Raw genomic sequence first — 26604 nt, forward strand, 5'->3', positions numbered from 1 at the left:
CACCCTTCCTTCCCCATCCCATGCACTGAGGAGGAACATAGAGCCGCAGCCGCTGAGGAACAGCATCCTGCAGTTCCAGCTCAGCATGGCTCAAGAGCCCTCCCTGAGAGCTGCTAACAAGCAGCCACAACAGGCCACAAAACACACGGCTAACCATAGAGTTCCTCAAGATGTAAATCAGTTAAGAAAAGTCAAACAAAGGAGCTGCTAAACACTCCAATGTGTTTAATAATGAGTGAGATTTCTCCAATGTGACAGTCGTTGTAAATTAAATGAAGGAACTTGTGTATTTGCATTTAAGCAGAAGTGCTTGCCTCAGCCTAGGAGAAAGGGATAATAGATCACACTAGTCAATAACATCAAGAGCCAGTAAAATAATATTTTTGCATATATAAAAATACATGTCTGTTGTATATATGTGTGTATATACACATACACACTTCTTTGCAAGATTAATATAAGTCCAAGAATATAACAAACTACCTACAGCACTTGCATACCCATAGCACCAGATTAGGAACTGCTGGGAGGACAGTTATTGGAACGAAGTAGAAACTACAAATACAATTCAATGAGAGAGAACCACAAAACACCAGTCTGTGGACTGCAGAAGGAAGCTACAAAGATTGGAGTGGAGGCTTGCAAGGCAGGGATGACTTAAGGATGACTTAAGAAGGAAAAGCAAAGATGTTGCTAAAGAAGCCTGATCGTTCTAGAAAGTTGAACTTGGAGAACAATGCACTAGAAAGCCAGTATTTGTAATTACCACAGGGCTTTACTCAGGGCTAGCTGACAAAGCAGCTGGAACCTCAGCAAACAATTAGTCATAGGTATGGTACCTTTGCCGCCCTTATTACCCACTAGAAGGCTTCCTACTAAAAATGTCGTGAATAAATATGTTACTGGAAAGTCAGGGAAGTTACAAGGAAGAAAGCACTTTGGGTGAAAGTGCTTTGTGTGGTTTTAACAGTAAAGCACATGGATTGTACAGTCTGGTGCAAAGTCAAAGACTAAGCATCCTTTAGTTAACTAAATCAAGTAGCAGAAAGTTCATCCTTCCTCTGTCTGTCTGTTTCATATTCCTTACAAAAACACAGCTAATCGAGGGCTGAGGACACAGGGCTGCAGCACTGTTTGTAAACTGCTTCTGATGAGTAGCAGTTTAAAGAACAAGAAAAACTAAATTTTCTGCCTTAAGACAAAAGGTCTGTTTTATCTGACAAGCCTCCTCAGGTCTTAGTGGAAGTGAGACTGGAAGAAACAAATTATGCAGGATACAATGGGAGAAGAAATGTGAGCAGTCTTAGCAGGCCAACAGCATGTTCAATTTGAAGAAACTTTCCTTAGCTCTAAATGCAAAGGACCAATTAAATCCCTTCCTTTGCTGCCAAGTCCCAAAGCACCTCCAACAATATGCTCTGTGTTGACTAAAGATGTTCTTTATTCCCAACTTTCTGCCTCACCTTGCTGAATTGGTGAGGTTGAGCTGCTGCACCTGAAAGGTGATCATGTACCTTCAGAGCATGGCAGCATTCCTGGGAGTTCTGAGTGACCATTTTTTATTCAAGTTTTAAACTACATTCAGAAATCTGGAGTTGGTACCAGACCAGTCAGCCTTGACCTCATGAAACTGCTTTGCAGAAAGCCAAGGCAGGAAATCCTACAGCCTGTGGTCCTTGCAGTGTGTACATCTATGCCCCACTTCAACAGTCCTGCCAGCTAAGTTGCTCTTGCTTACAACAACATTCCCTTCTTCTGAGGTCATCTGTTTGCAGGTTGTTTAAGCATCCTTGGGATCTGTTAGATTTTCTGAGTTATTTGGGCATGTAGCAGCCACAGCATGTGCAAGCAACAATTCTGAGTTGAAGACCAGGCTACACAGCCAGCCAAGCAACAAGTAAACTTCAGCACTGGTACAGGTTCATTCTAAAGCATTGCAATTCCCAAATCAAGGCGTGTCATCATCCTACTTCTATGCATGGTGGTGGTTTCCCCCATTGACTATAAAATTTAAGTCAAGTGTAATCTTTCAAAGATCTTTCCACAGCATTCTTCCCTTTGCTGCCAGGGGCAAATGTACTACATGGAAAACTTATGATAGAATGGAACCTCTAGTATCCATGACTATTATTTCAGTTTTTGAAGGCTCAGGAATGCACAGATCTCAGTTCAGGATCTGGACCACAATCTCCCAAATGCTGGAAAGAATGCAAATATATGTCTCCTTTACCAGAGAAAAATCCTGCTTTCACTTCTGGCCAACCTGACAGAGGTGGGCCATGCTGCTTTCCACAGGAATTTAAAGATTAGTTATTACTGAGGTCTGCTGAATAGTGAGATAGCCTCACTTGTGATGTGCGTGTCCTAGGAGGCTAAGGAAGGTATCTGACTAAACTCTGCAAGCGCCATGTGGAAGGAAGAGCTGGTAGTGCAATGCTCACCCATCACAGTAGTGCAATACTCATCCATCACGTTCTGGTTCCCTCCACCTCTTTCCACCAGTCCCAAGGCCCAGCCAGACCCACTACAGTATCAGAAATGCCACAGGGAGTTTTCCCAACAACAAAACCCCCTCCGTACTTCTAGTAATGAACATCTTCAAGGTAGAGGATTACCTAGACAACTGCTGAGGCACAGAGGGATAACATGTCAGAGGCAACGCTCAGTGTATCTTGGATGCTGTAATGCTGTAGGTGCAGAGTGACACCAAACACATCAGCCACTGGCATTTCCAATGATAAGCCATGACTTGCAGGGTTTTCCACATGCTTCTCCCTAATCTGTAGGTGTATTACCATTCCTAGCATCAGTACTCACTACTCCAGTTTGGCCAGATGTCAGAGAGATTGTCCCAACTGCTGCTTTGGGCAGCAGGAGCAACCAGTTTGTTTCTCAGTTTGGGATCTCAGAGAAAACAGAAAGTGATACAGTTTTGTTTCACTCAGTGGAAGATGACCAGTAAGCAGATACTATTATAATTCTAATCAGAAAAAACAAGCAAACAAACTCCAAACCCCTTGCCTGCAAAAAAAGCTCACATTTTTACTTCAATACTACATTTCTGTATAAAATAGGTGGTGGACTTCTATGAAACTAGTTCTGGGAAAAACAACCAGTAACTTCCATAATACCAGAGCAACACCCAGCTCTGTGTGACAATCCAGGCTTCTGGAATACTGCTAGAATATTCCATAGCTGTTACCAACAGTGACTTACTGTCTCTTGCCCTATTCAACAAAAACCCCTTAGATTGCAGCTATTTTTCCTTTTAAAAAAATAATCCATTCCTTTTCTAGACCCTTTCCCTTTCCAGCTGCTAGAAGAAATGCAACTACCGAGAAGTGAGAACAAGACAGCATCATACAAACCAGGTTTCAACAGCTGCACTGGTAGTTTCAACACTGCTAAGAGATCCTCAGGCATGCGCCTGAGAAGTTCTGAGCTGAGGATGCTGCAGCACGTACCGAGTTCTGCACTGCCTTGCCGAGTCAAGATAGTTACAGGGCTTCTTATCATTGTCTTGCACTCCATGCGGTTGCTCGCACCGGCATCTCTCATCTCCGGGTACTTCCAAGATCTTGCGCAAAAGCAGTTAACGAAGCTACTGTCCCCCCAACAGCTCAGGTGTGTTCAGTGCTCCCCGCAGTGCGGATGAGGCGCTGCGATTCTCCCTTTCCTGGGGTCCCGCCGCCCCCAGCCCGGCCAAACCCGCGGCTGTGCCCCGCGCCCGCCTCCCGGCGCGGCAGCAAGGGCATCCCCAGCTCTCCCAAACCTTTGGAACCCAGCAGAATCGAACATACCGGGAAACTCGCGGGCTGGAGGACACCTCGCCGCCCCCACGGGCTTTCCCCCGCTGGCTGTTGCCGCCTCCCGGCAGCCCGGCGGCCCCCAGCTCAGTGATGGTGATCCTCCCCACCGCGCCTTCCCCCATCCCCGTCCCCCGGAGCACCCGCGGAGCCCGGGAGCGGCCTGGGAGGGGCGGCAGGCAGGGAACAGCTTCCAGCCATGCGGCTGCGGGCGCCCCTTCGGGGAACAAAGGCGGGAGCCGGCGGGGCCGTCCCCGCACACCCCCCGCCGCCAGCCTCCCCCCTCGGGAGCTCCGCAGCCCGGATAAGAGCACAGACGAAAAAAAAAACCAAAAAAAACCCCAAAACAACAACAAACCAACAAAAAACCAACAACTTTTTTTTTTTCAAGCTTTGCTTCGCGCAAACGCCCTTTTGGAAAGCGTTCACTCTCCTTCTTTTCCCTAATGAGATTTCTCGTGCCGATTTTTCCTACGGGGTGCCCAAAAACTGCTCGGGGCGGAGGCGGCTCCGTGCCCACGTTCGGCGCTCAGCAGGCGGGCGGCAGCCCCGGCGCTCTCGGGGGCGCGTCCCCGTGTTGCAACGCAGGGCAGCGCGGAGAAACTCCCAGCAGGATCTGTGAGTTTCTTGTGTGGGAACAGTGGAGGGAAAAAAAAAATACCACACTTTTCCTGGAGAAAAAAAAATTGTTTGGAGGAACAGGAATCCGGGAGGGGCTGCTGGAACAAGGGGCGGGAGGACACGGCGCGCCTTTGAATGGGTTGTTTCACCGCAATGCTCGAGCGGCCGCGAGTTTTCCCTCCAAGACTCAGGGCATGAGAAAGACCCTGAAAGGACCACAAAAAGCCTGACAATTTTCTGGCTTTTTTTTTTTTTGTTTGTTTGTTTTTTTCTTAAACATATTCGACTGCCAGACGATCAGAGGTTGGGGGGGAATCTGCTAAAAGGTTACACAGTACAAACATCAAAACTACACTAAACTTTGGGTATCGTTTATCCCAGGAATTTGAAAATCCCAAACCCCCCCAGCAAGACCCTTCTTTAGGACGGGAGAGGGGCAAGCGCGTACGGCGATAATGAATGAGGTCCGCACCGAAACCTTGGAAACAAAGCAGTTGGAAAACTCGTTTGTCCAAAGCAGGGAACCGCAATTCCTGAAACGCGGAGAAGTGAGACACCCTCCTCCCCTGAACAGACCAGCTCTTACAATCCCTGAAGCCAGGCAGAGAAGAGGAAAAAATTCCATTTAAAAATCCGGGATATTTTCGCTACTTTTAATTACCCGGCACTCGCTTCAGCCATCAGAGGAACCGACAACCCGGCTGCTCTTAGTTCAGAAAGCGCGAGGGGCAGCGGGACGACACCCAGCAGAGATTCCCGCAGCTCACCTACCAAACTGCCCGGAGAGCTGCTTTCTCCTCCGCTGGCTTCCTCGGGCGGCAGGGACGGGCCGGGCCACGGCGCTCCCCGGCAGCAGACGGGCTCCGGCGGCCCGGGAGCCACCGGCTCCGCCCCCTGCGCCGCGCTCACCGCGCCCGGCCCGGGCTCCGTCCTCGGCTCGGGTGTCCCGCTGCCCGCGAACGCCCTGCCCGCCCGCGGCGCTGTTCCCCAGGCGCGGGGCAGGGTGACACTGCTGTGTGCGACGTGGGAAAACTCTGTCATGCGCTGACACTCAGAGTGAGAAAAGTGATGTGCTGAAAGTTCTGAAGTACTTATATCTTAAAAATTTCTTAGGGGACGCCGTGAAAGTTTAGCTGATTGCTCCTCTAAGTGTCCGAGGTGCCAAATAACATCTTGTTACTGGGTAGTTAGTTTGTAGGTCACAGTGAAACTTGTTAGTCTCACTTTGCTGTTGGGAATCTTCAGAGGAGTAAAAAAGAGCATGTTCAGGGTTCTCTTTCTCTTCTACCTTCCCCACAAATCTTGGTGACTTCCTTACACCAGCCTGAGGGGAATGCCTGATTCATTGAAGAACACCAATAGTGAAGCAGTCTCCACGGGCAGTAGGACTGAGACAGAAGTATTTAAAAAACAAACCAAAGAAAGTGCTATGAACTTGCCTTCATTGAATATGCTTTTGCCAAACTTTTGTAAAGAGGAAAAACTGGGTTAAAAATTTCATTCAAATTCACTTGAAAAGCCTCTACAATGCTGTGCCTTGTGTAATTTTATAGAATCACAGAATCATAGATTTCTTACTGTCTATAAATATCAAACACAAACCCATCATGTATCTCCAATTCTTTCACATGTCTGTAATTGACCTGAATCTTTCCTGACCTCACCATTGACTTCATAGAAATTTAACTATTGCATATCGTGACAATTAGGGTCTGTTTGTCACTTTGCAACCATAAATCTGACAACATCTTTGTGAGGCAAGGAATTGTTTTCTTTTCACACACAAGAGAGAAAATAGAGATAGGAATACTGTTGTCAAGGTCACCCAGCAAAAGTAGAGCAAGGGTAAAACCTGAGCAGCTGATGGTCCTAAGGAAGGATGTGTTGTTTTGCAATACATGTTTTGCTTGGGAAGCTTCAAGACCTAAGGAGTTTTTCACTTGATCTCTCCTTTCTCCTGTTGTGTATCTTAGTATGACTAAATACTTTATAGCAGCCTTCCCGGACTTTTCTTTGTCTGTTTGATTCTGGAGCAAGATGAAATATAATTCTGTGCAATCTTCACCTTAGAAAGAAAAGTTTGTAGGTCATTGTGGAGATTTGGCATGTTTTCTGAGCAGTGTTTAAATAACAATAGAAATAACCTTATAAACAAAGCATAATTCATTTTTTTCTTACCAAAATGATAATTTTTGATTCCTTCCCTAGCTCACAAATGTGAAGGTTTTGGGTTTTTTTCCATACATTATTCTTCTTTGTTACTTTTAAGTGTCATTTCTGCATTATCTGTGTCTGGATAATGCAGCTTCCAGAAATACAGCTTCAATGAGTCACATTCTCAAAATCAGGAGATAACTTCAAAATTTAAGGTGTGTTTGTGTGGAAACATCATTCAGACATAATTACAAGATTTGAAGAATTGAATCCATAGAAAACAAAGTCAGAAATATTTCAATTATTGAACAAAAATGACTATTTCTAATCAGCACTGCAAAGAAACTGAGTTTGTCATACAGTTGTGTCCACTTTTTTCCTGAAAAGTGACATTTGCTCAAAGGATCCACAACCTTTTCTTTCTTCCCTTCCCCCTTCCCTTTCCCCTTTCCCCTATTTTTTTCTTTCCACTTTGCCTTCCTCTTTCCATTTTCACTTCCCTTCTCCTTTTTCCTTTCCACTTTCCCTTCCGCTTTCCATTTCCTTTGTCTTAAACCAAAACTTGCTCAGTCCTCTGTTGAGATACAACTTACTTAGAAATAAAGCTCCACCTTTTCTTCTTTTTCCCCAGTGATGCTGGTAGGGAGAGTTTTTCAGAGCACTACCCTTATTTGTTTATAAATGACATTTAAACATCCCTTCTCGGCCCTATCAGCCCACTCAGCCCTGGCAGAAGTGCAGAGCTGGTTGTGTCTCCAAAGCAGCAAAGCAGGAGGCAGCCCTGTCTGGCTGGCTGTTCTGAGAGGCCCCTCACACGTGGTTTTCCCCAGGAAACCTGCCCTGCTGTAATCATGCTGTCCTGCACGCACAGGCTCAGGTCACTGTTCAGAGATCAGCGTGGTTTATCAGTGTAAGGATGTGGCACAGTGCAGTTTGTGGGAATGGGGGTGTAGCAGGTCCATCCCAGCACCCAAACAGCCTTTCCGTTTCAGTCCGTCACACCGTGGCACCAATATCAACCTAGGCTGTGGGTTTAGTTCCTGTATGGGCCACTCACTGGCCTCACATCCAGCCTATTTCAGAGTAAATAATGAGCTGATAAGATTCAACAGAACGTGGAGAAATACCTAGATGTTTTGTAGAATGGTTTGTATTCCTGCAGATTTGTGTTGAGGCTCTGTGCTCTTATTGCTTCCCGCTGTATGAGCAACATGTTTTAGCTATTGTTGCCCAGTGGAAGAGGAAGGTCAGAGGGAAATTCCTTAAAATACTTTGTAACACAGAAGCCTACTTATCAATGATGTGTTTGCACAAGGAGGTTGGGATCAGAGATCTGTCATTTAATGCTTCTGAGCCTTTGAACCTCCGTGGAGCCCTGAGGAAGCCACACAGTGCTCTCAGAGGGGTTGTGCTTCTGACCCAGCTGCTGCTGTCTTCATCCCACACACCCATCCCAACAGGAGCGACCGGCATGATCCAACAGCACCTGTTGTGTTGTCCAGTGCAGCCCAGGCCCAACATCCATGAGAAGAGATATTAAATCAATGGAAAGACAATCTAAAAACCCAGAAGCACAGTTCTGTTTGATACTAGCAAAAACCAGCATCTTCCTGTGTATCCTTGAGGTGCTTCTTGTATGAGAAGTGTGAAAGTCTTTCACAACCACATTGCTGTGCTTAGACTGGGCATTTTCGACAACATTTCAAGCAAGACAACCCTTTCTAGTTCATTTGCACAAATGGCTGTAGGCAGCCTGTTCCTGTAGCAAACTGGCCAAATCATGCATTGACTACTTTGCTGGGATATTATTCTATTTATGCTCAAATGTTATTGTTGGGAAATTATTTGGTCTGCTGTTCTGTGGTGTGATTTTATGGCCGGAAATCTGATTCACAGATCTGTTCTGAAAATAGTTTCACAACCAGTCTAAGCTCATTTAGGGCTGCTGCAGCACCTTTTGCTCTCTCTCCCCACACCCACCTCATGTAGTCCCTTCATGTCCCTTTTACAGGACTGGCACCTGAGCAGCTGGTATGACCTTTTTTTTCTTTTTTGTGAGGTTGGTTTTGAGTTGGGTCAACTCCTCTTGCTCACCAGCTTACCTGAGTGTGCATGCTGGTGTACACTCACTGTCAAATGTAAGGAAGGGGGCAGGATGGAGTAACTGGGAGCATGCAAAGATGCACAGTTGTTCCTTTATAGTTATGGAGTGGATAAACTCATCAAGAAACTCCATCCAAAAAGCTGATATTGGCAATCCCCATCATATAGGAAACTGAATTTCCTGTAAATTTGGAATATTTTTCTGGTTGATTTGCTTTGTATCTGAGAAACCCAGCATTTTTTGAGTCCACCTCACAACAAGGGCTGGGAGACTGTTGGGCAGTGTTAGTGCTTCATTTTGAAAACACGGAAGTATGACATCTGTTCCAAGGCTTTCTGACCACAGTTTCACTCTTTTCGTAAGATGACCCCCCAAATCTTGCATGTGATTTTGGTGTTCTCAGTGAGTGGTCAATATGGCCTTGACAGAGATCACTTACAAGCACAGCAATGTGTATCTTGAAGTGATTGGTGTGCAGTGGCAGGAGTTAAGGTGTTATTCATGTTTCATCTTCATTCTACTGCTAAATAATAAGCTGAAAATTGCAAGGCATTGGTGGTTTTGTACTCAGGTGAGGCATGTCACATAAGCAGCATAAGCCCTCCTTACTGAATGAAATTCTCATGAGATAGTAACCTCTGTCATTTATATTCAGACTGAATTAACTTCATGAATGGCCAGTTCAGGGTTTGAAGTCTGAGGTATCATTTTTATGACTTTAATGAAAGAGAGTCAAGTTTAAGACTAAGGAGTGGCCTCAGCTATCATGTAGGCATGGAGCAGTTCTGTACTCATGCAAAATAATCTCCAACCATGCACACAGTCCAGACTCACTGCTTGTCCTCTGAACATGCACATAAAGTGTGCTTTACATACTGAGGAAACCTGTGGAGCATCTGAGATCACTTCTGCACACCCGCAGCCTGCTGTCACTTTGCATATTCACATCTGGAGTGTGCAGCCTGTGTGCCTGAAGGTGCTTGTCCCCTTAAATGACAGGTTCCAGTTATAGATTTGGATATTATTCAAGTTTAGAATCCTTTCTATTCAGTGTATCTTATTATCTGGGTCAGGGTTATTGATCTAAAAAGGACTGGGGACCTCCAGTCTGTGCATCACTCTGAGCACGAGAATAAGTGTATCACTGAATCATCAGGTTGTGTGGGTAGAGCAGGACAGCACTTCTGCCCTGGGTGAAGAATTAGAAGCTATTTTCAGAATGAGAATATTGTGCCAGAGCCCTATTCTAAATCAGCAATAGCAAAGTTGTGCTGACAATAGGTCTGGGAATTGCTAAATTTAGGTGTAGACTGATGTCAAAAATACTAGTAGCTCAGGGAGTGCTACTGGAAGCTTTGGTGTCCAAGTGCTCATTGTAATCATTAGAGCTGTGTATGGCAGGAGAGAACTAAGTTTCCTGATTTCTTAGCTATTGGCCAAGGATGCAGAGCTTCTACAGGAGCCAGAGATAAAGATTGGAATCATAGAATAGTGTGGGATGGAATGGACCCAAAAATCTTGTAGTGCAACTCCCCTACCATGGCCAGGGAACCTTACAGTAGAACAGGTTGTTTAGAGCCCCATCCAGCCTGGCCTTGAACACTTTCAGGGATGAGTAATCCTCAACCTCTCTGGACAACCTGTTCCAGTGCCTCACCACCCTCACAGTAAAGAATTTTTCCCTGATATCTAATCTAAATCTGCCTTCAGCTAGTTTAAAACCATCACCCCTTGTGCTGTCGCTATAGGCTTTGGTAAATGTGTCTCTTGTAAGCCCCCTTTATATTTTTAAAGGCCAAAGCCCAAAGCCTTTTGTTTTCCAGACTAGACAACAATTTCTCCTCTTTACATGACATAAGTAAGATCCATTGCAAAGGTCTCCATTCAGCGTGTAAATGAATGGAAATATATATATATATATATAAAACTCGGATGTAAAAATATATTACAAATTTCATAGAATAGTGTCATATAAGATTCTGTTACAATTGAAAGAAGGTGATTTTGGTGAGTGTTACAGTAGGAGCCCAACAGCATGTCTTTCCAGTCTAATTTCTAGGCTCATGAAAACTTCCAGCTGGTAGCGGGGAAGAACTTGGAGTCTACATTTTAAAAGACAAACCATGTTCTTTATCAATAGGCACAGAGAGCTGTTTTCTTTCACCAGACTTAATGAAAGTTCAGTCAGCAGGAGAAATTTCAAGAAGCCACAAGCCATTTCTTGTTTGCCATTGTCTCTTTCAACTTTCACAAAATCTTTGTTTTCAGAGAAATTTCCCTGTTGGGCAGATTGGCTCCAGCATTTACAAGTTTAATTACAGCCTAAAGGGTTGGAAAGACCTTTGAAGTGAAGTGTATGCTGCCATGTAGGGAGATCTGGCTGCTGATGGAAATCTGTGTAGAATAGCAGGGGGAGATTCATTCCTACTAGAGTTCCAAATATTTCTGGGAACTGGGAAAATTATTATGAACAGTAGAAAAAAACTTACTGTTACAATGCAGTAGTTGACTGAGTGTTCTGGAGGCTTCCTGAAGTCCTTGAGCTCCTTGTGTCCTTGCTCCCAAAGAGTCTGGGAGGTAGAAAAAAGCTGAAAAAAGAACTCTCAATATGTTCTCTTACAAAATTTGCACTTAATCAAATATCAAAGAGCATTAAGCAGTCACTTCAGCTATTATCTCTCATACCTGCTTGCTATTGGATACTAAGGTTATTTTAATGCTCTTCAGAAATTCCAGGAATTCCTTAACTTGTTTTCTGTGCAGTTGTTCTGCTGCCTGCTGGCTCTGGGCAGGCTCCTGGAATGCATCTGGCCACATGCACATCCTGGATGCTCGGTTTGGTTTAGGCACATGGGGTGTTTAGCATCAGAGGTATCTTCTGTCTTGTCCCGTGTCACAGAAATGCATGTGCTCCACTTGGAAAGCATTGAAAATTTCTGCAAGCACATAGTCAGCGGGCAGCAATCGCCCTCCTCTTCCTCTGCCTATCCAGGCCAGGACTAAAGGTCTGCTCCCTCACAACCCTGATCCAACTCAGGCTTTACAGAGCACATGCAAAGAAAGGCAGCTCTGTTGGCTTAGGACTGGATGCATCTTCTCTGAAGAAGCACGTGTGGACTTGAAGTTTTATGTGTTTGTTTCTCCCCTAACTGTAGCTTGTTCATCGCTCCATAAAAACCTGATTTTGCTCTGACATGGCAAGTTGATAGTCCTTTGCCTTTATGTATTTGCATAATACATAATACCTCGAAATCCCAGGTAACACAGGCACAAGCCAAGGAGCAGAGGAAATTAGCCCTGTTATCAGTGTTATCAGCTGATGGACGGGGAAGGGGAAGGAGAGGCACTGGTGAGATTTTATACCACCTAGGTTCAGGTGGTGCTGCTTTCTCTGTAAAGGGCAGAACAGTGACTGTCTCCTGGTTGGGAAACCACTGAAACAAACCAGGAGCAATCACACCTCTCGGAGTGTAAAATTCTCCAGCCAGCTGCCAAAGCCTTCCCTTTGCACATTCACACCAGTTTCAATGGAGTCTGGTTTTAAACTCCGTAGTTAAAAACATGCCACTCCTGTGTGTCAATTAGCTCATGAAGGAGTGCTGAGCACTTCACATTGTTATTTACAACAGCTCAAAGAACACGGTCATGTTGCCTAATCAGATGGCAGTGACTTGCACCCACACTGAGCTGATCTAAATAATTGCACGGTTTGCAGGACAGCAGCAGACAGGACACAGCAGATGGGAGATCACTCAGTCCCATGTAGTGAGTGATTCAATGGAGCAGTGATTTATCAATTGCACTGTGCAGTAAATCACTGCTAACTTCATTTCCTGCATTTGACAAGCTGCTCATTAACTGGGAATATAATAACTCGGTTTGGAAGATTTGTGATGTAATCATGTTTAGAATTCTGTATTCACTTCTGAAAATTCATGTGGATTTTTTCATCCAGCAGGAACATTCTTTCTTTATATGATCTAGAAAGGAATTCTGTTTTACATGGTGTGACTTGTCTGTCCAGCAGCTCCTCTGTAGACTGCAAAGTTCCTGTGCATTTGCAGATTATTCAATACACTGTTGCTGATCTTTCTCTGTAGCCTCTAGCTGGAAGACACTGATGCTTTGTTTGCATTTCTAGTCATTACAAACCTGTCTTCAAATACTGTTCCCTGGTTAATAGTCATGTTGGACAAACTAGCATGGACAGTCTTGCCTTTGTGGCACCTGACCTGCATTAGAGCTAAACAATGAGACCCTGAGTGTGCTCTTCTTGGTAAAAGTGCCTAAGTTCTATTTGTCTGTGCTCCCCCAGCAGTCTGTCAGACCAGATTTCCTGTGTGGGCAGAGGACACCGAGAGCTCCAACCCCCATAAGAGCCGTGCCTGGTGCAGAGCTCTTACCTCTGCCAGGCAACCGCCCAGCCCCAGCTCTAGCTACAAACACTGGAGCGGCAAACAAGGCATTTCCCACGTAGGCAAGGCTTGTGTAAGACCTGCAACAGCCACTGAGGCTGATAAACCAAGCTCCCTATTCTTCTGGGGAGAAAAGGAGAGGAATGGCTGTCGTGGATTAGCCTAGAAATCTCTCCATCCAATTGTATTATCTTGGACATTCCCCATTAGCAGCTGCTTAGAGAAAAAAGTAAGAAACCCAAATGCTGGGTAATGTCCTTCCAGTTTCGTGCCATCTGCAGTTGTGGGAGTTTCCCTCTGAGTTTCCTACTGAGTAAAGTGGCCCTCTGAACACATTCTCCAGCTAGAGTCTACCCGACAGTTCGCTAAAGTTTCTTTCTGAGTTTGGAATATCATCCATAAGTGTCTCTCTTTCCTTCTCCAAGTTTATCATTAAATTCTGCAAGCAGTGTTTTGGGGTGTGGCAGACAGAGTTGCCCTAAGTATAGTTCAGTAAATGGATGTGGATGTTGCTGAGAGCTGTGATTCCCAGTCCCTGTTGGGTGGGGTGTGGTAGCTGCAGATGGCAGGATCCTTGCCTGCCCCTCTGGCCCAGATTACCGTGGCTGAGGATGTGTGACACACAAAAAGGGGATGTTTGTCCTCAGCTATGGCAGTTCACAACTTACTGACTGATGTAAATGTGCCAAGAACAGATTAACTAAAGCATAATATGTGTTCCAGTTGCTCTCATAAACTCCATTTGAGCTTGTCAGAATTTCGTCTCCCTGTTGCATTGCTGTTGTCCTGTAACTAACACCTGAGTTTATTTCTCCCAGGCCCCAAAGAATACTGATTCTTGAGGATATTTAAAAGCAGGGCCCAAGATGCACTAGAGTTTGGGCTGTAAGTCTGGCAAAATGCTGTGTCCTATTACAGGAAGGAGCAGGATGGTATTTCCTTAGGGTCATATCTCAGACAGAAATCATAGAACTAGAGAATCATTTCAGTTGGAAAGACCTTTAAGATCATCAAGTCCAACCATTACCCCAGCACTGCTAAGGCCACCACTGCACCATGTCCCCAGGTGCCACATCTACACAACTTTTAAATAGCTCCAGGGATAGTGACTCCACCGCTTTCCTGGGCAGCCTGTGCCAGTGCTTGAAATACAGACCTTCAAAGGATGAGGCATCATCACCAAACTTAACCTCACTTCCAAGTGTAACATGAACTTCCCCGGTGAGCCCTCTCCAACATAAACTCAGGTCTGTCTGTAAGATCAATTATTATTAATTTTACTAATAAAACTAATTCTTCATTATATCCAAATGACCGTACAAAGTCTTGCAGAAAAGAGCTATCAAAGGCAGATCTGCCATGAGAATCAAAACCACTGATGCTTTTCTCCTCTTCTCCTGAAGAAGTTGGCCCTTCAGGATAGAATTTGTATTGCCATTTACATGAAGTAAATGATAGTTCTGTGTCAAGCTTTTGCATCCCAATCAAAAATGGCTCTGTATGGCACAAAATGTCCTTGCAGGGACAGGAAGGGGACAAGTAAGTACCACAGGCATGAGACGTGTAAGTCACAGCACTATCAGAGGTGCTCTGCAGTGAGAGATTAGGCTAGTGTAGGAATCTGTAGGGAGCAGAGCCACATGGGCCTAAATCCTTCTGTGTCCCACCAAGACACCCACAGCAAGGATACCTGAGACTGCTGAGAATTTTGGAATGAGGCTGTGGGCATGGTTAAGGTTTAGGTTTAGGTTTAGGTTTGGTTTAGGTTTAGGTTTAGATTTAGGTTAGATTTAGGTTTAGGTTTAGGTTTAGGTTTGGTTTAGGTTTAGGTTTAGGTTTAGGTTTAGGTTTAGGTTTAGGTTTAGGTTTAGGTTTAGGTTTAGATTTAGGTTTAGGTTTAGGGTTAGGTTTAGGTTTAGGTTTAGGTTTGCTTAGAGCCTGAGCTCTAGCAGTCAGCATGAATTCTCAGCATATACACTGTCCGTTACATTTCCTTTAACCTACTTCTGGGTTTTATATTGCTGGTCTTGTCTGTCTGACAGTTTTGGGGCTTTACCACTTTTGCTGTTATTGAAAAAGTGCTTTACCACCCTGTGTGGGAAAATCCACAGCACTGTCAGCCCTTATCAGATTTCTTGCTCAATGAGGTCAACTGGTATTTGGATATTGTTGTATCGTGTCTACAAAGGAATGGAAAAAGCATACAGCATGTAATCTGAAAGTAGTTGCGGTCTTAAAAGTCAGGTTGGGCATAGAAAAAGGTTGTTAAATATTTTTTTTTTAGACGTCAGAAACTATTAAATATCTAGAGATTTTTTTTTTACCTGCTCTATTTTCAACTTTTAAGAAAAAGGCGGCCAGGAAGAAATTACTGCCAGGACACAAAACCCCCATGAATTTCCCACATGAGTAGGACATGCAAAATCTAAAGTGCTTAATTTCAGAGGCCTTATCTTTTCAATATCAGTTGTGACTGATACAGGCATCTATCTATCTCTCTATCTATATCTCTATATCTCACTGATGTACATATATATATATATATATGACTGATATATTCATAAGGGATGTTCTAATCATTACTATCTAGAAACAAGTATGAAAGTAAATGTCAGTGTTAGCATATTAATTACTTTTATGCATATGTGCATATATTTATACTTCTACATTTTAAAAAAGAGTGAGCTTCCTTTGTTGGCTGGTAACTCATACTGGATTCAGTTCAGCAGATCAAATCCATCCTTAAGCAAGTGTAATGAAGAATTATGTCTTCCTCTCTGTCCTCACTTTAAATCCTTTATGCAATATAGTTTGTTGCTGTATTAGATCTGCCTGGCCCTAGGAAATCACCATGTTTTCTTTTGACTGGGTAATATTTCTAAAGAAGAATACTGAAATCTGAGTAATTAAGTTAATTCTGTCTCCTGCATGTAAATACTCATGATCTCAAGCAGACAAAGAAATTACTTGGAAGTCTGCACAGTGTGGGAGCAATTTGTTAGCCTGCAGTGTCTCAGTTACATCAGATATTTCACAAGCATGTATGTGCAGTAGTTTCTATGGATCTCAATTTACTACCAACCTACTACAACCTGCTGGAATACAACCTAATACTAATAACTCTTAGCAGTTACACTATTTTTGTATACAAATTATTCACCTGCTCTCAGCTAATTGATTACTCAATGCTGAGGTATCACAGAGCTAAATATATCTTTATGACCAAACAGAAACAGCGGAGCTGCAAGATTAAAACCAAAATCATGAGGGGGGTCTGATGGGTAGTTCACCAATATGGGTAGTTGACAAAATATGTACACAGCTATGTGGGCTGTTATTTTGGCCCACAGTAAGGACCGGCCTGCAGCATCTACATTGTCTAAAGGTAGCTCAAATTTGGGTTCAGAGATGCATCTTTTCAGTACAGATGCACAGTTGAGATGAGAAACAGCTCCTGTGTGACTTTTAGTCCTCTATTCATATTATTCCTTTCTGTAGGTGATTTAATTAATTTACCTCTCCATTAACAACTATGCTCTGGTTCCTATAATGTAGGTCAACTAATTAAGATATATAAAAATATTTCCCCAAGGTCATTTGTTCTGGGAACAGTGAATGTGGGACAATTCCTTTTATGTGAAGAGTTCAGATCATTTCAGAAGAAGCAAAATATTATAAATGGTGACTTTGGTGGTGAAATATATTTCTAACGAAGATGCAGTCCTTTTGCTCAGAGGAACTTCCATAATAGCTGGAACAAATCCATTAGATGTTGCAGCAGGCAACTGCAATAACTTCAGTAAAGGGCACAAATTTTGAGATGGGGTGGAGTATATTACCTAAGTCCTAAGTCCCTTATGCTTCTCAGAGTTACTTAGTTGGGTTTTGTTTGCAGCCATGAAATGTATTTTAAGAACTATAGTTGTTCTTTTGAGGCATTGCTGTCATTGAAAAAAAAAAAAAAAAAACCAACCAAAAAAAGAGTACAGGGCAGAGAAATCAGAACTGTTTTCTGTATCAACTAACAAATACTGTATCAACTAACAACAAGGTCTGTTGAAACAAATGTTCTTACGTCCAGAGTGATCTTTTATTACACTTTAGGAGGTAAAGTACAGCAACTGACTCATTACTCAAATTTCATTTGAGCTGTTGCACAACCTCAGTTGAGAATACTTTTCAATTGAGAAAGGCCTTTTTAGCACTGTGAGAAACAACAACAACAAAAAATTCCTCTTAAATGTAGTTATGTAGGTGGAATGGGAGTTTCTTCTACTCAGCTATTGACATGCTTTCATTTCTTTTCATTCCATAGCGCCAAGATAACTTTGAGATTTTACAATTAGACCAGTCTGAGAATTTCTTGCAGTGATTTCTAATTCAAAACTGGATGTGATATTTGTTGCTGATTCTGTTTCTACTGCAACTGTGAGACTTTCATCATATGCTACCTACAAAGAAGATATTCATCTTATGCTACCTACAAAGAAGATACCATTGCAAAAAAAATGTAGTTTTGTTAAATTTTATTTACATTAGAAATAGAAATTTCACAGTGCTTAGAACTAGCCAGAGTGCTGGACCAGAGAGGTTTTTACCTCTGTGCTCCTTTTTGCAAACCAGTAAATTATTCACTCTGACTTTCCTTAAGTCCAAGTCTATCCAATGTTGATATTTTTTCTGTGTTTATGTTTCCATTACACTGCACACAGGTTCTTTCAGTCCTTACTATTGTGTTTGAAGCCTCGGGTATAAAAAGAGCCAGTATTTTCAATTTAAGTAGCTTTCTATCTATATTAGATATATTTATAAAAGTGAGGGGAGTGTTTTTAAAATTAATTTATTACATTAAATATTTTGCTCTTGTGTACCTATTTTCTGCTGTTCTTGCTGTTGAAAATATTCCTGTTCCATCTACCATGTGTTTTGGTAAGACAGGTATGGAGAGCTCATGCATGACTGCCATTTCTGCTGGTTCCACACCTGTCATGCAGTCAGGTTTTCTGCAGCACAATAATTTTGGAACACCAGTTATGATTTATGCCAGGGGTTCTTTTAAGAAAATCTCCCTGGTTTAATTCTAATTGATGGCTTCAATTCCTCTTCTGAGAAAAGACTCCTTATCAGGACAGGCATATGTGACAGCAAATCCTGGCATAGAAACAGGATCTGTGAGTGGAGGTGAGCCAATGAGTTTGTTAGAGAAACACAGCTATGGAAACAAAAATCCTGAATTAGTTTATATTGTCATCTGAGCAGGATGCACAAATAGTAACTGTATGAGGACAAAGCAATTGAGATTTAGCCAGAGGAGATATTAATAGGTTGTGGTAATCTCTAGATAATAATCCTGCTTAGTGTTTCGTTATATTTGATGGGGTTTTTTAAGGCAGCACATCACAGCAGAGAAACCATTCCACCAGAATTATTGTGACAGAGACTTGCAGAATGACCTGACAACCCTGGGGAGCTTGGCCAACTGTTCAGTTATTTTCTTTTTCCTTCTGTTGTTAAAGAAGAAGGAAGGAGAAAGAGTTACTGAGATGAAATGGTCTGATATGTGTCTGCTTTATGGTCACTGTGGTGAGGCCCTTCCTAGAAGTGTGCTCTCAGTTACCAGAGGAAGCCAGCTCAGATGAATACCTACTGACAAAATTTTGTTGCAACAACACAGTATAGTGCAGGGTAAGTTTATACTCATAACAACAATGCTGCTAATTGCTATTTGCACTGTTCAAAGTGATATAAATAGCTACCTTTGATCTAAATACCAGCACAGGCAGGGGCTGATAGAGAAATGCATCTCTAAAAGTCAAGGGTGATGGGTAATAGCAGAGTTTACCTCAGTTTCAAAGTTTCCCTTACAACCTTGGCTAAAACCAAGTCTTTTCTCAATGCTTTGTTGTCCATTGCAGCTCCCACATTCTAACCCTTGTTGAGGAACTTCCTCTGTGAAATAACTTTTTTTCTTCACTGCAGCATGGCATGACTAACTTGCCAGAGACAGTGCTATTGACAAAGCAGAAATTGTTTTCTTATTACTTTTACTTTCTTATCATCCATATTGTGCTGGGCTTCTCAAAGCTGGGTGTCATGGAAAGTGGCTCAATGTGTGAGATCTTAGTGGTGCTGTGGGGCCACGGGATATCACAGCTGCTGAAGTGAGAAAAAACAGCCCAAATGGCACCTCTGCAAAATCCCCCTTGTGGGAAATGTGGTCTTGGTGTATCCAAGGCCGCAATGTTTCCTTAGAGACTCAGATCAATCATTCAAGGAAATGTGAGCTAGTTCATGCATTGTAATGAAGTTCCATACCAAGAAGTTTCCTTTGCTGGAGGAACATCTGACAGCACCGTATCAGTGAGTCTGTGTGTGATCCCTGCCACAAACACACCCGAATTCTGACAAGCAGGGGTGGCAGCAGGGGCCCTGCCATACTCAGGGCTTTGCCAGGTTGGTGCTTGCTGAACTCCCTCTGCTAGGACATGTTTAACTCCCTCCAGAGGGAAAGCTGGCCTTGACCTCCTGAGCAGTGTTTCATGTCACTATTTCCATGCCAGGAAAGCAACTGAGTCAGGATTTCTGGGACCAGAATATTCTACCTTTGGCTAACTCTGCTGGTTTGGTGAATCTCTTTGTTTCTTGGGGGAAGGAGCAAGTATACTTGAGTGGAATAAGTTTTACTAGCAACAAGAATGCCTTTGGGTAGCACCTTAGGGATTTCTCAGATTCTGACCTTTAGGTCAGATGCCTAATCCTTTACCATCCCTGCTGAGATGGCCAGTTTGCTTGGGAATGATCCTGATGAGGAGTTATCCTTGTCAGAGCTGCCCATAAACCTCAGTCAGCTCAGAGTTTTGTTCTGTTTGGACTGCTGCCGTGCAAGCCTCAAATTCTTGTAAAATTTCTCTGAAATGAATGAACAATGCAGTGTGGAAGTTCTCCCCTGCCCCTTTACCTCACACATCCCAGTTACACTAGAAATTACTTCTAGACTAGTCATGCATGTCAAAGGGGAAAAAGGGGTGGGAAGAGCTGCCTGTGACAATAATACTGTCAATTGCTGCCTCATATTTTTGTTAAATATGATGATGGCAGCAGGTGTGTGCTAAGCTCCCCTCATTGCCCACGACAGTCATGGAGCAGCTCCAGTCCTGGCACAATTAGCAGTGGAACATTTCAGGGGGGAGTCTCCCAAACTAAGGACACCTGAGGGGGAGCAGAGAGAGTCACCAGGAGCCCACAGCCCGTGTGAGAGTGGCCAATGGGACCTGAGAGTGGCCAGGGGAGCACTGGTACAGCCCTCACCCACTGCCCTACCTTGTGCTAGACACTGCAATTTAAGGCCTTATGTCAAGACAGCTACGAAATCCCAGCTATTTTATAACAAAATTTGAAAAATCAGTTGAAGATAAGGTCTGGTTTTCTCAGTATTCATAATGTTTCTCAAAAAGTGGTCCATAAAGGAGTAATAGCCTTTGAGACCTGAATAAGTGGTCACCTGCTAGCCTACAAAACCAAATTTCCTTGAAAAAGGACTGGGGAAGTCCAAAGGAAACCAGTGAATCTATTGTAGTAACCAAGTAATATTTTAGTCAGTGCTTTTGCATTTCAAGCTGCAAGCTGAAAATGTGGCTATTTTATTTTCAAATGCTTCGCCAAACCACTCAAATGAGGCTTTATCAGAAGTTTGTTTAACCTCAAAAAGGACATCCTAAAAAATTGTGGAGGAGGAGGAAATCCTCTTAGAGTGGATGCAACAGTGCAGTCATGACCCATGATCTAAAGGGCTGATGGGGTCTGGCTGATGGTGTGACTGTTGTGTGACACACAAAGCCAGGTAACCAGGGTGGGGCTGATGATGTGACTGTTGTGTGACACACAAAGCCAGGTAACCAGGGTCTGGCTGATGGTGTGACTGTTGTGTGACACACAAAGCCAGGTAACCAGGGTGGGGCTGATGGTGACTGTTGTGTGACTGTTGTGTGACACACAAAGCCAGGTAACCAGGGTCTGGCTGAAGGTGTGACTGTTGTGTGACACGCAAAGCCAGGTAACCAGGGTGGGGCTGATGGTGACTGTTGTGTGACAGTTGTGTGACACACAAAGCCAGGTAACCAGGGTGTGGCTGATGGTGTGACTGTTGTGTGACACACAAAGCCAGGTAAGCAGGCACAGGCAGTGTGTGCAGGGAGATGCTGGATGAATGCAGGTGCTAGTATTGATGCCAAGAGTTGCCTACACCTTACTGGCCTCAGGTTGTGTGCTGCTCATGGCTGGCCACACTCCAGTTCCTCTAGACATTATTCCCCAGTGTCCTTCTGGGGATGTGTTTTGGCTTGAGATAGCTGTTCTTAAAATCTCTCGAGAAGCACAGGCCAGGAAAAGAACACCAGGTACTTGTCCTTTCCTACTGCTCGCATCGCTGGAGGAGCTACCCTGAAAACTTTGTAACACTAATAAAGACAACACTTTCAAGATAATATGGGACATTTGATGCATAAAAACATGAGAGATCTAATGCAATTTTATTTTAAAATCTAATTAGTTATTTGTTCAAAAGTGAATTGGTTACATTAATGTTTCTGTGAAATAAGTCAGGCATCTTCAAGATGTATGTCTTCAAGTTACCTAGAAGCATTAAACTAATACTACAAATGAAATGTTCAAAATGTAGTTAAAATATTTTATTTAAACCTACTTTCATATTTTCAGACTAACATCATCTTATTGCCTAGTTTTGCCTTGTATTAAAGGATGGAAGTCTAGCCATTTATTTTGTTTATTTTATAAAAGAAATGAAACAGAAACATTAGCATAGCTCTGACATATAGTTTCATTTTATTCAGTATTAGTTATTCTTTGAAAAGAAACCTTTTTTTCTTCTTCTTCTTGGGAATTTTTTTTTCCAGTTTGCAGGTATAAAAATGACAGAAAAATCCAAGATGAAGTTTAAAATGAGCTGAAAAAAATTGCAGTCCAAGATGTGTTTAGGTCTTCTAATCTTATCAACAAGGCACAGTATTAAAGAACTGAGGAATGACCTTCAGAGGGTTTTTGTGTGTAGTCGAAAGCATAAACAGGAATATGTAAGGAATACTCTTTTTTTTTCTTTCACATGTGCTTGATTAACACTATGACTCTCTACCTTCTTGTCTTTTAGCCACATAATCAATGAGCTGATAGAAACAGAACGGGTTTATGTAGAAGAACTTCAAAGTATAATAGAGGTAAGAAACTCTTCTGAAATTACTTTTTGGTGCTTAATCTCTAAGTCATCACTGCAGATGCACATCCTTCATGGGCTGAGCACTCCCACCTCCTGTTTATAACACACAGGCTGTGTTGGCAAGATAGCTCAGCCTTGGAGATGGAGAATGGGAAGGATGTTTTGAACATCCTTCCTCAGGCCTTAAAGGAAAAGGCAACTTCTCTGGCCCAAGCCCACAGAATGACAGTTTGCACGGTTCTGAAAGTTATGGACTTTCAGAGAAAGAGTTAATAATGTTTTTTCAAAATATTACCAATAGGTTTCAGAAGCAGCACTTTGATGTCCACGGGGCCAGACACTAAATTCTGTGAATCTGCATTTGGAAAATGACTGAGGAAGAGGAAGGCACCCCTCCTGCTCTTCTTTATTGTCCCATGTTTTGCTTGAACACAGAAAAAAAAGCTCATGCTGTAAATGTAATTCTTGAGCTTTTGAAACTGACAGGATACCAGCAGACTCAGTGTGTGTGGAGTCTGCGGTCCCCAGTCTGTGGGAGGACAGAAGCTGAGTAGGGATCCATCATGCTTATATTTGGGTGGGACTTTAGGGACGTGTGGTTGATTCTTCATTGCATTTGTTCCATGGGAGTTGGCAGCTCTGGTAATTGATATATTACTCTTGAGTTTAAAGTCTGAATGTTCTTTTCTCAAAGTTATTATTGAAGAAACACAATACGGTTTTTTCAAGAAACAAACAAACAAAAAATAGTCCAACAAATAAATCCAAACTAACTCTTGTGCAATGAAGCAGGGTAGCAGAAAGATATCTGTCTCAGTCTTAGCAGTCTCCATCCCTACATGACCCAAATGGCTTTTGAATCCTAGACACATAATTTTGTCTATTTTTTCTTAACCCCATGACCTGTTCATTTGTGGTTAAAATGTGTTTGCACAGTTACAGGGTAAAATCTCTGGGGAAAATCAGAAGCATCAGGAATTCATGGGAGCAACAAAGCAGCAGGCATGGGAGAAGCTTTGTTTGCTCTGTGGAGAACAAAAGCACATGAACTTTGGGGCTTTCCAGTGCCTTGAATACAGTACTTCTTCCCTGGTAAAAACAGGCTGGTTTTATTTTCCACTCTTCTCTGCAGGGGTATGCTTCAGAAATGGACAATCCCAATTTAGTACATCTGATTCCATCTGCGCTTCAGAACAAGAAGGAAATTCTTTTTGGGAACCTCCCAGAAATCTACTATTTCCACAACAGGTACATTGGGAAATGGTGCTTGTCCTGCATCCTTGGGTGCCACCATCACGTCCAGCCCTTTTCTGTCAGGTGCTTTTTCATGCTCACACCTACACTGGCAGGAAAAATCATCCTCACGTGGTCTCTGTGTGTGTCCTGTAAAACCCAAGATCATCTATTTCATCTTTTTTTTTGGGTGAAGATTGTACTCTGTGCATTTACTAGTGATTTCCTCTGATAGGATCCATTTTGAAGGTCCCTTGTTGTCAGTATTTTACCACCTCTCTTGGTACACTGGTAGATGTCACAGGACTAAATCCTGGTATTTTCTGTCTGGCAAGACACCTCTGTGAGGAAGTTTTCTTAGTGTTTAGCTTATCTGTCCTGTATTTCTGTTATCGGATCAGAAGATGTTATATATTTGATACCACTTTTTATGCCTCGTAAAAGATCACAAACTTTTCCAGAATCCATGTCCATACTGTGGACAAGGAAATCCAGAGCCCATAACTGCAGAATACAAGTTATGAACAAGATAAACCCTTTTGCAATCAGCTTTCAAAACACAAAGCTTGTAAATGTCCTGCTTTTCGTAGACTTGCTTAAGCAAAACTGGCTGTAACCAAAGTGGGAATTTAGGAATTCTTTTGAAAAATAATTGCCTGTAAGATGTAACAAATAGTTGAACAAAATAAATTTTTAAAAAATCTCTTTTGCAAGTCTTAATATCGTGCCAGAGTAGTTAATACATAGTAGAAAAAAATATTTTCCAGGTTATTTATTATTTTCAAAGATTGTGTCTTCCACTTGGAGAAAGATATTCCTCTCCCTTTGCAAGCCCAATCTTTCTTTCCCTAAAAGTTTAGTGAGTTCTGTCACTGCAGAAGCCTTTGGACCACATCCCATATTTTCACTGCTTGCTGATTGAGCAACTACATCTGACAGAGCATTCCTCTCTTTTCTAGCTGTTCTGAAAAATCCTCATACCCAAATGGAAAGCAGGTATTTGGGCTACAGATTGGAAACAAAGTTCAACAGCCAGAGGAATCAGATGTAGCAGATAAAATATGATAATATTTGTGATTTAGGGAATCAGGTGGCAGCCACATCCCATTTTTTAAAATATATATTTCTTGGTGTGTTACCTTCCCAATTGAATCCTCGTATTATAAAAACGAAGGCTTTAAGTTGGATCTACACAAGCTAACATACAATGTGAATGGGATTTTATATTACTCTTTACTCTTTTTTTTCTCCCTCTCAGGATTTTCCTTAAGGAGATAGAAAATTGCATTGAAAACCCTGAGCTTCTTGCCCGATGCTTTTTGAAAAGAGTAAGTATATCCTTTTTTAGGTTTGAATTAATATCTATGGTCTTATTCTACAGTACTTACAGATTTACTCCCATCTTTTCAGTCTGTTTGCTTTTGTGAATGAGGGAAACTCCTCTAAGCAGATATTCCCAAATTAAGCCACTGTTACCAAGCATGTATTCTGATATCTGACCCTTTACCTGGTTTACTGACAGGAAGAGGTCTGTTACCAGTGTTTTACAAGTATTTTAAGTCCCACTTAACAGAAAAAAAACCAACAAATAACAGTGATCCAAATGTTTGACTTGCTTTTCATATCAGACACATCTATAGCAGAAGAATGATGTATCCCAGACACCACCCTGCAGTAAATAAGCAGAGGATGGTATCGGTGTCACAGCAGGTTGCTCTGAGTGCAGACAACACATCCTGTTCCTGCTTTATCTTATCTCTCTCTTCTCTGCACAATTCAGGACACTTGGTCCCCTAGAACTGTCCCAGCAGAGTCTGCTGCTGTCCTTGCAGGGACCCCACCAGCCCCAAAACACTGTGAGGTCTTTTCCCTGTACTTCTCCACATAACTCACCAAGTGGGATTCTGCCCTCTGCTGAGGTGACTCTCAGTGCCCAAGTGCTGCAGCTCTCTCCAAGAGCTCCCTGTGGTGTCTGTCCCTCCTCCACCTCCACCCCCACTCAGCCTGACCATTAGGTCTTTCCTGCAACACAACCAAAGGTGCTTGTTTATACAGCACTCCTTCAGGGGCCCTACTAATGAAAAAAAAAAACCTGTTTTGGTGGTTTGCTACTGCTTTCAGGGTTTGACAAAACTCTGTGAATAAGGCTCTGTGTTTTGTACAGGAAATGGAAGTGGCATGAGAAATGGGAAAATCTGTTCACTGTAGTCAAAGGTACCTCCTGCTTCTACTGTATACTACAGGTAGCATTTGCTGCTTTTCCAGAGCACACATTAAATACAGACATATTTGGATGAACCAGCCAGAAGTGCTGAGCACTGCCACATTACTAAGATTTAATGGGAATTTGAGCATGTGATACTTGCAAAGGGTATGCTTCCAATTTACAAACAGGTCAGGCTGGAGAGAATCACACAAGTGTAAATGTGATTATATGTCCATTGAATTATTTTCTTTTCAACAACTTAGCATTTAGAGGTTGAGTAAATGACACTGCTAAGGCATATGTTGTTATCCTAGGATTCAAATGCTGGGCAGGAAAATACTGTGGTGAAATCATTATGCAAATGAGCAAAAACAGTCTTTGAAGAATGCAAACCTCTAAAACCCAAGAAATGTAAAATAGTCCATGTGCTGCATATATTGCTAAAGAATGCAGCTAAATAAAAATTCTTGGTATAGAAACGTAGAAATGTTCTGATTCTGCAGGAGGTTCAAACTCCATATTTAAATATTGTAGCTTGTCTCTCAGTAAAAACAGCTGTTAAGCCAAATTCTCCTCACTATTTCACAATATGAAAGCACTAAAGCTGGGGTTCAGGTATGAAGTGAAAGAAAACCAGTCCCTCCATCACCTTAGCTCATCAGCTTCTGTGGCCTCGTCAAACCACTAAATCAATCAAATAAGAGGTTAAATCATGCATTTGCTTTCCCCCTATTTCAAATTTCACACTAAGAAAGCACAAGCTTCTCTCTTGAGATGTCCCTGCTCACACAGTAGCACCTTTGATTCCTGCCCTTATGTTCTGTTTTTAGAAGAAG

The 26604-nt window shown here is 42.6% G+C and overlaps 2 protein-coding genes across 24 annotated transcripts in view; one reads left to right on the top strand and one right to left on the bottom strand.

The window, feature by feature from the left end:
• Positions 1 to 11254, bottom strand: part of B3GNT5 (UDP-GlcNAc:betaGal beta-1,3-N-acetylglucosaminyltransferase 5) — an 82184-nt gene extending 70930 nt beyond the window's left edge. For 3 of the 15 annotated variants that reach the window (XM_038146524.1, XM_038146526.1, XM_038146529.1), the window contains exon 1: positions 5199 to 6769. In XM_038146524.1, the coding sequence (XP_038002452.1) occupies positions 5199 to 5468 (270 nt within the window). In that variant the 5' untranslated portion in view covers positions 5469 to 6769. The other 12 variants (XM_038146523.1, XM_038146527.1, XM_038146525.1 and 9 more) reach the window with 10 other exon arrangements.
• MCF2L2 (MCF.2 cell line derived transforming sequence-like 2) overlaps positions 1 to 26604 on the top strand; it is a 155445-nt gene that overhangs the window by 92289 nt on the left and 36552 nt on the right. For all 9 annotated transcript variants that reach the window (XM_038146503.1, XM_038146500.1, XM_038146502.1 and 6 more), the window contains exons 16-18: positions 22264 to 22330; positions 23462 to 23577; positions 24821 to 24890. In XM_038146503.1, the coding sequence (XP_038002431.1) occupies positions 22264 to 22330; positions 23462 to 23577; positions 24821 to 24890 (253 nt within the window). The remainder of the gene's footprint in view (positions 1 to 22263; positions 22331 to 23461; positions 23578 to 24820; positions 24891 to 26604) is intronic.

Source organism: Motacilla alba, chromosome 9 (genome assembly GCF_015832195.1).
Source record: "Motacilla alba alba isolate MOTALB_02 chromosome 9, Motacilla_alba_V1.0_pri, whole genome shotgun sequence".
Classification (NCBI taxonomy): Eukaryota; Metazoa; Chordata; class Aves; order Passeriformes; family Motacillidae; genus Motacilla; species Motacilla alba.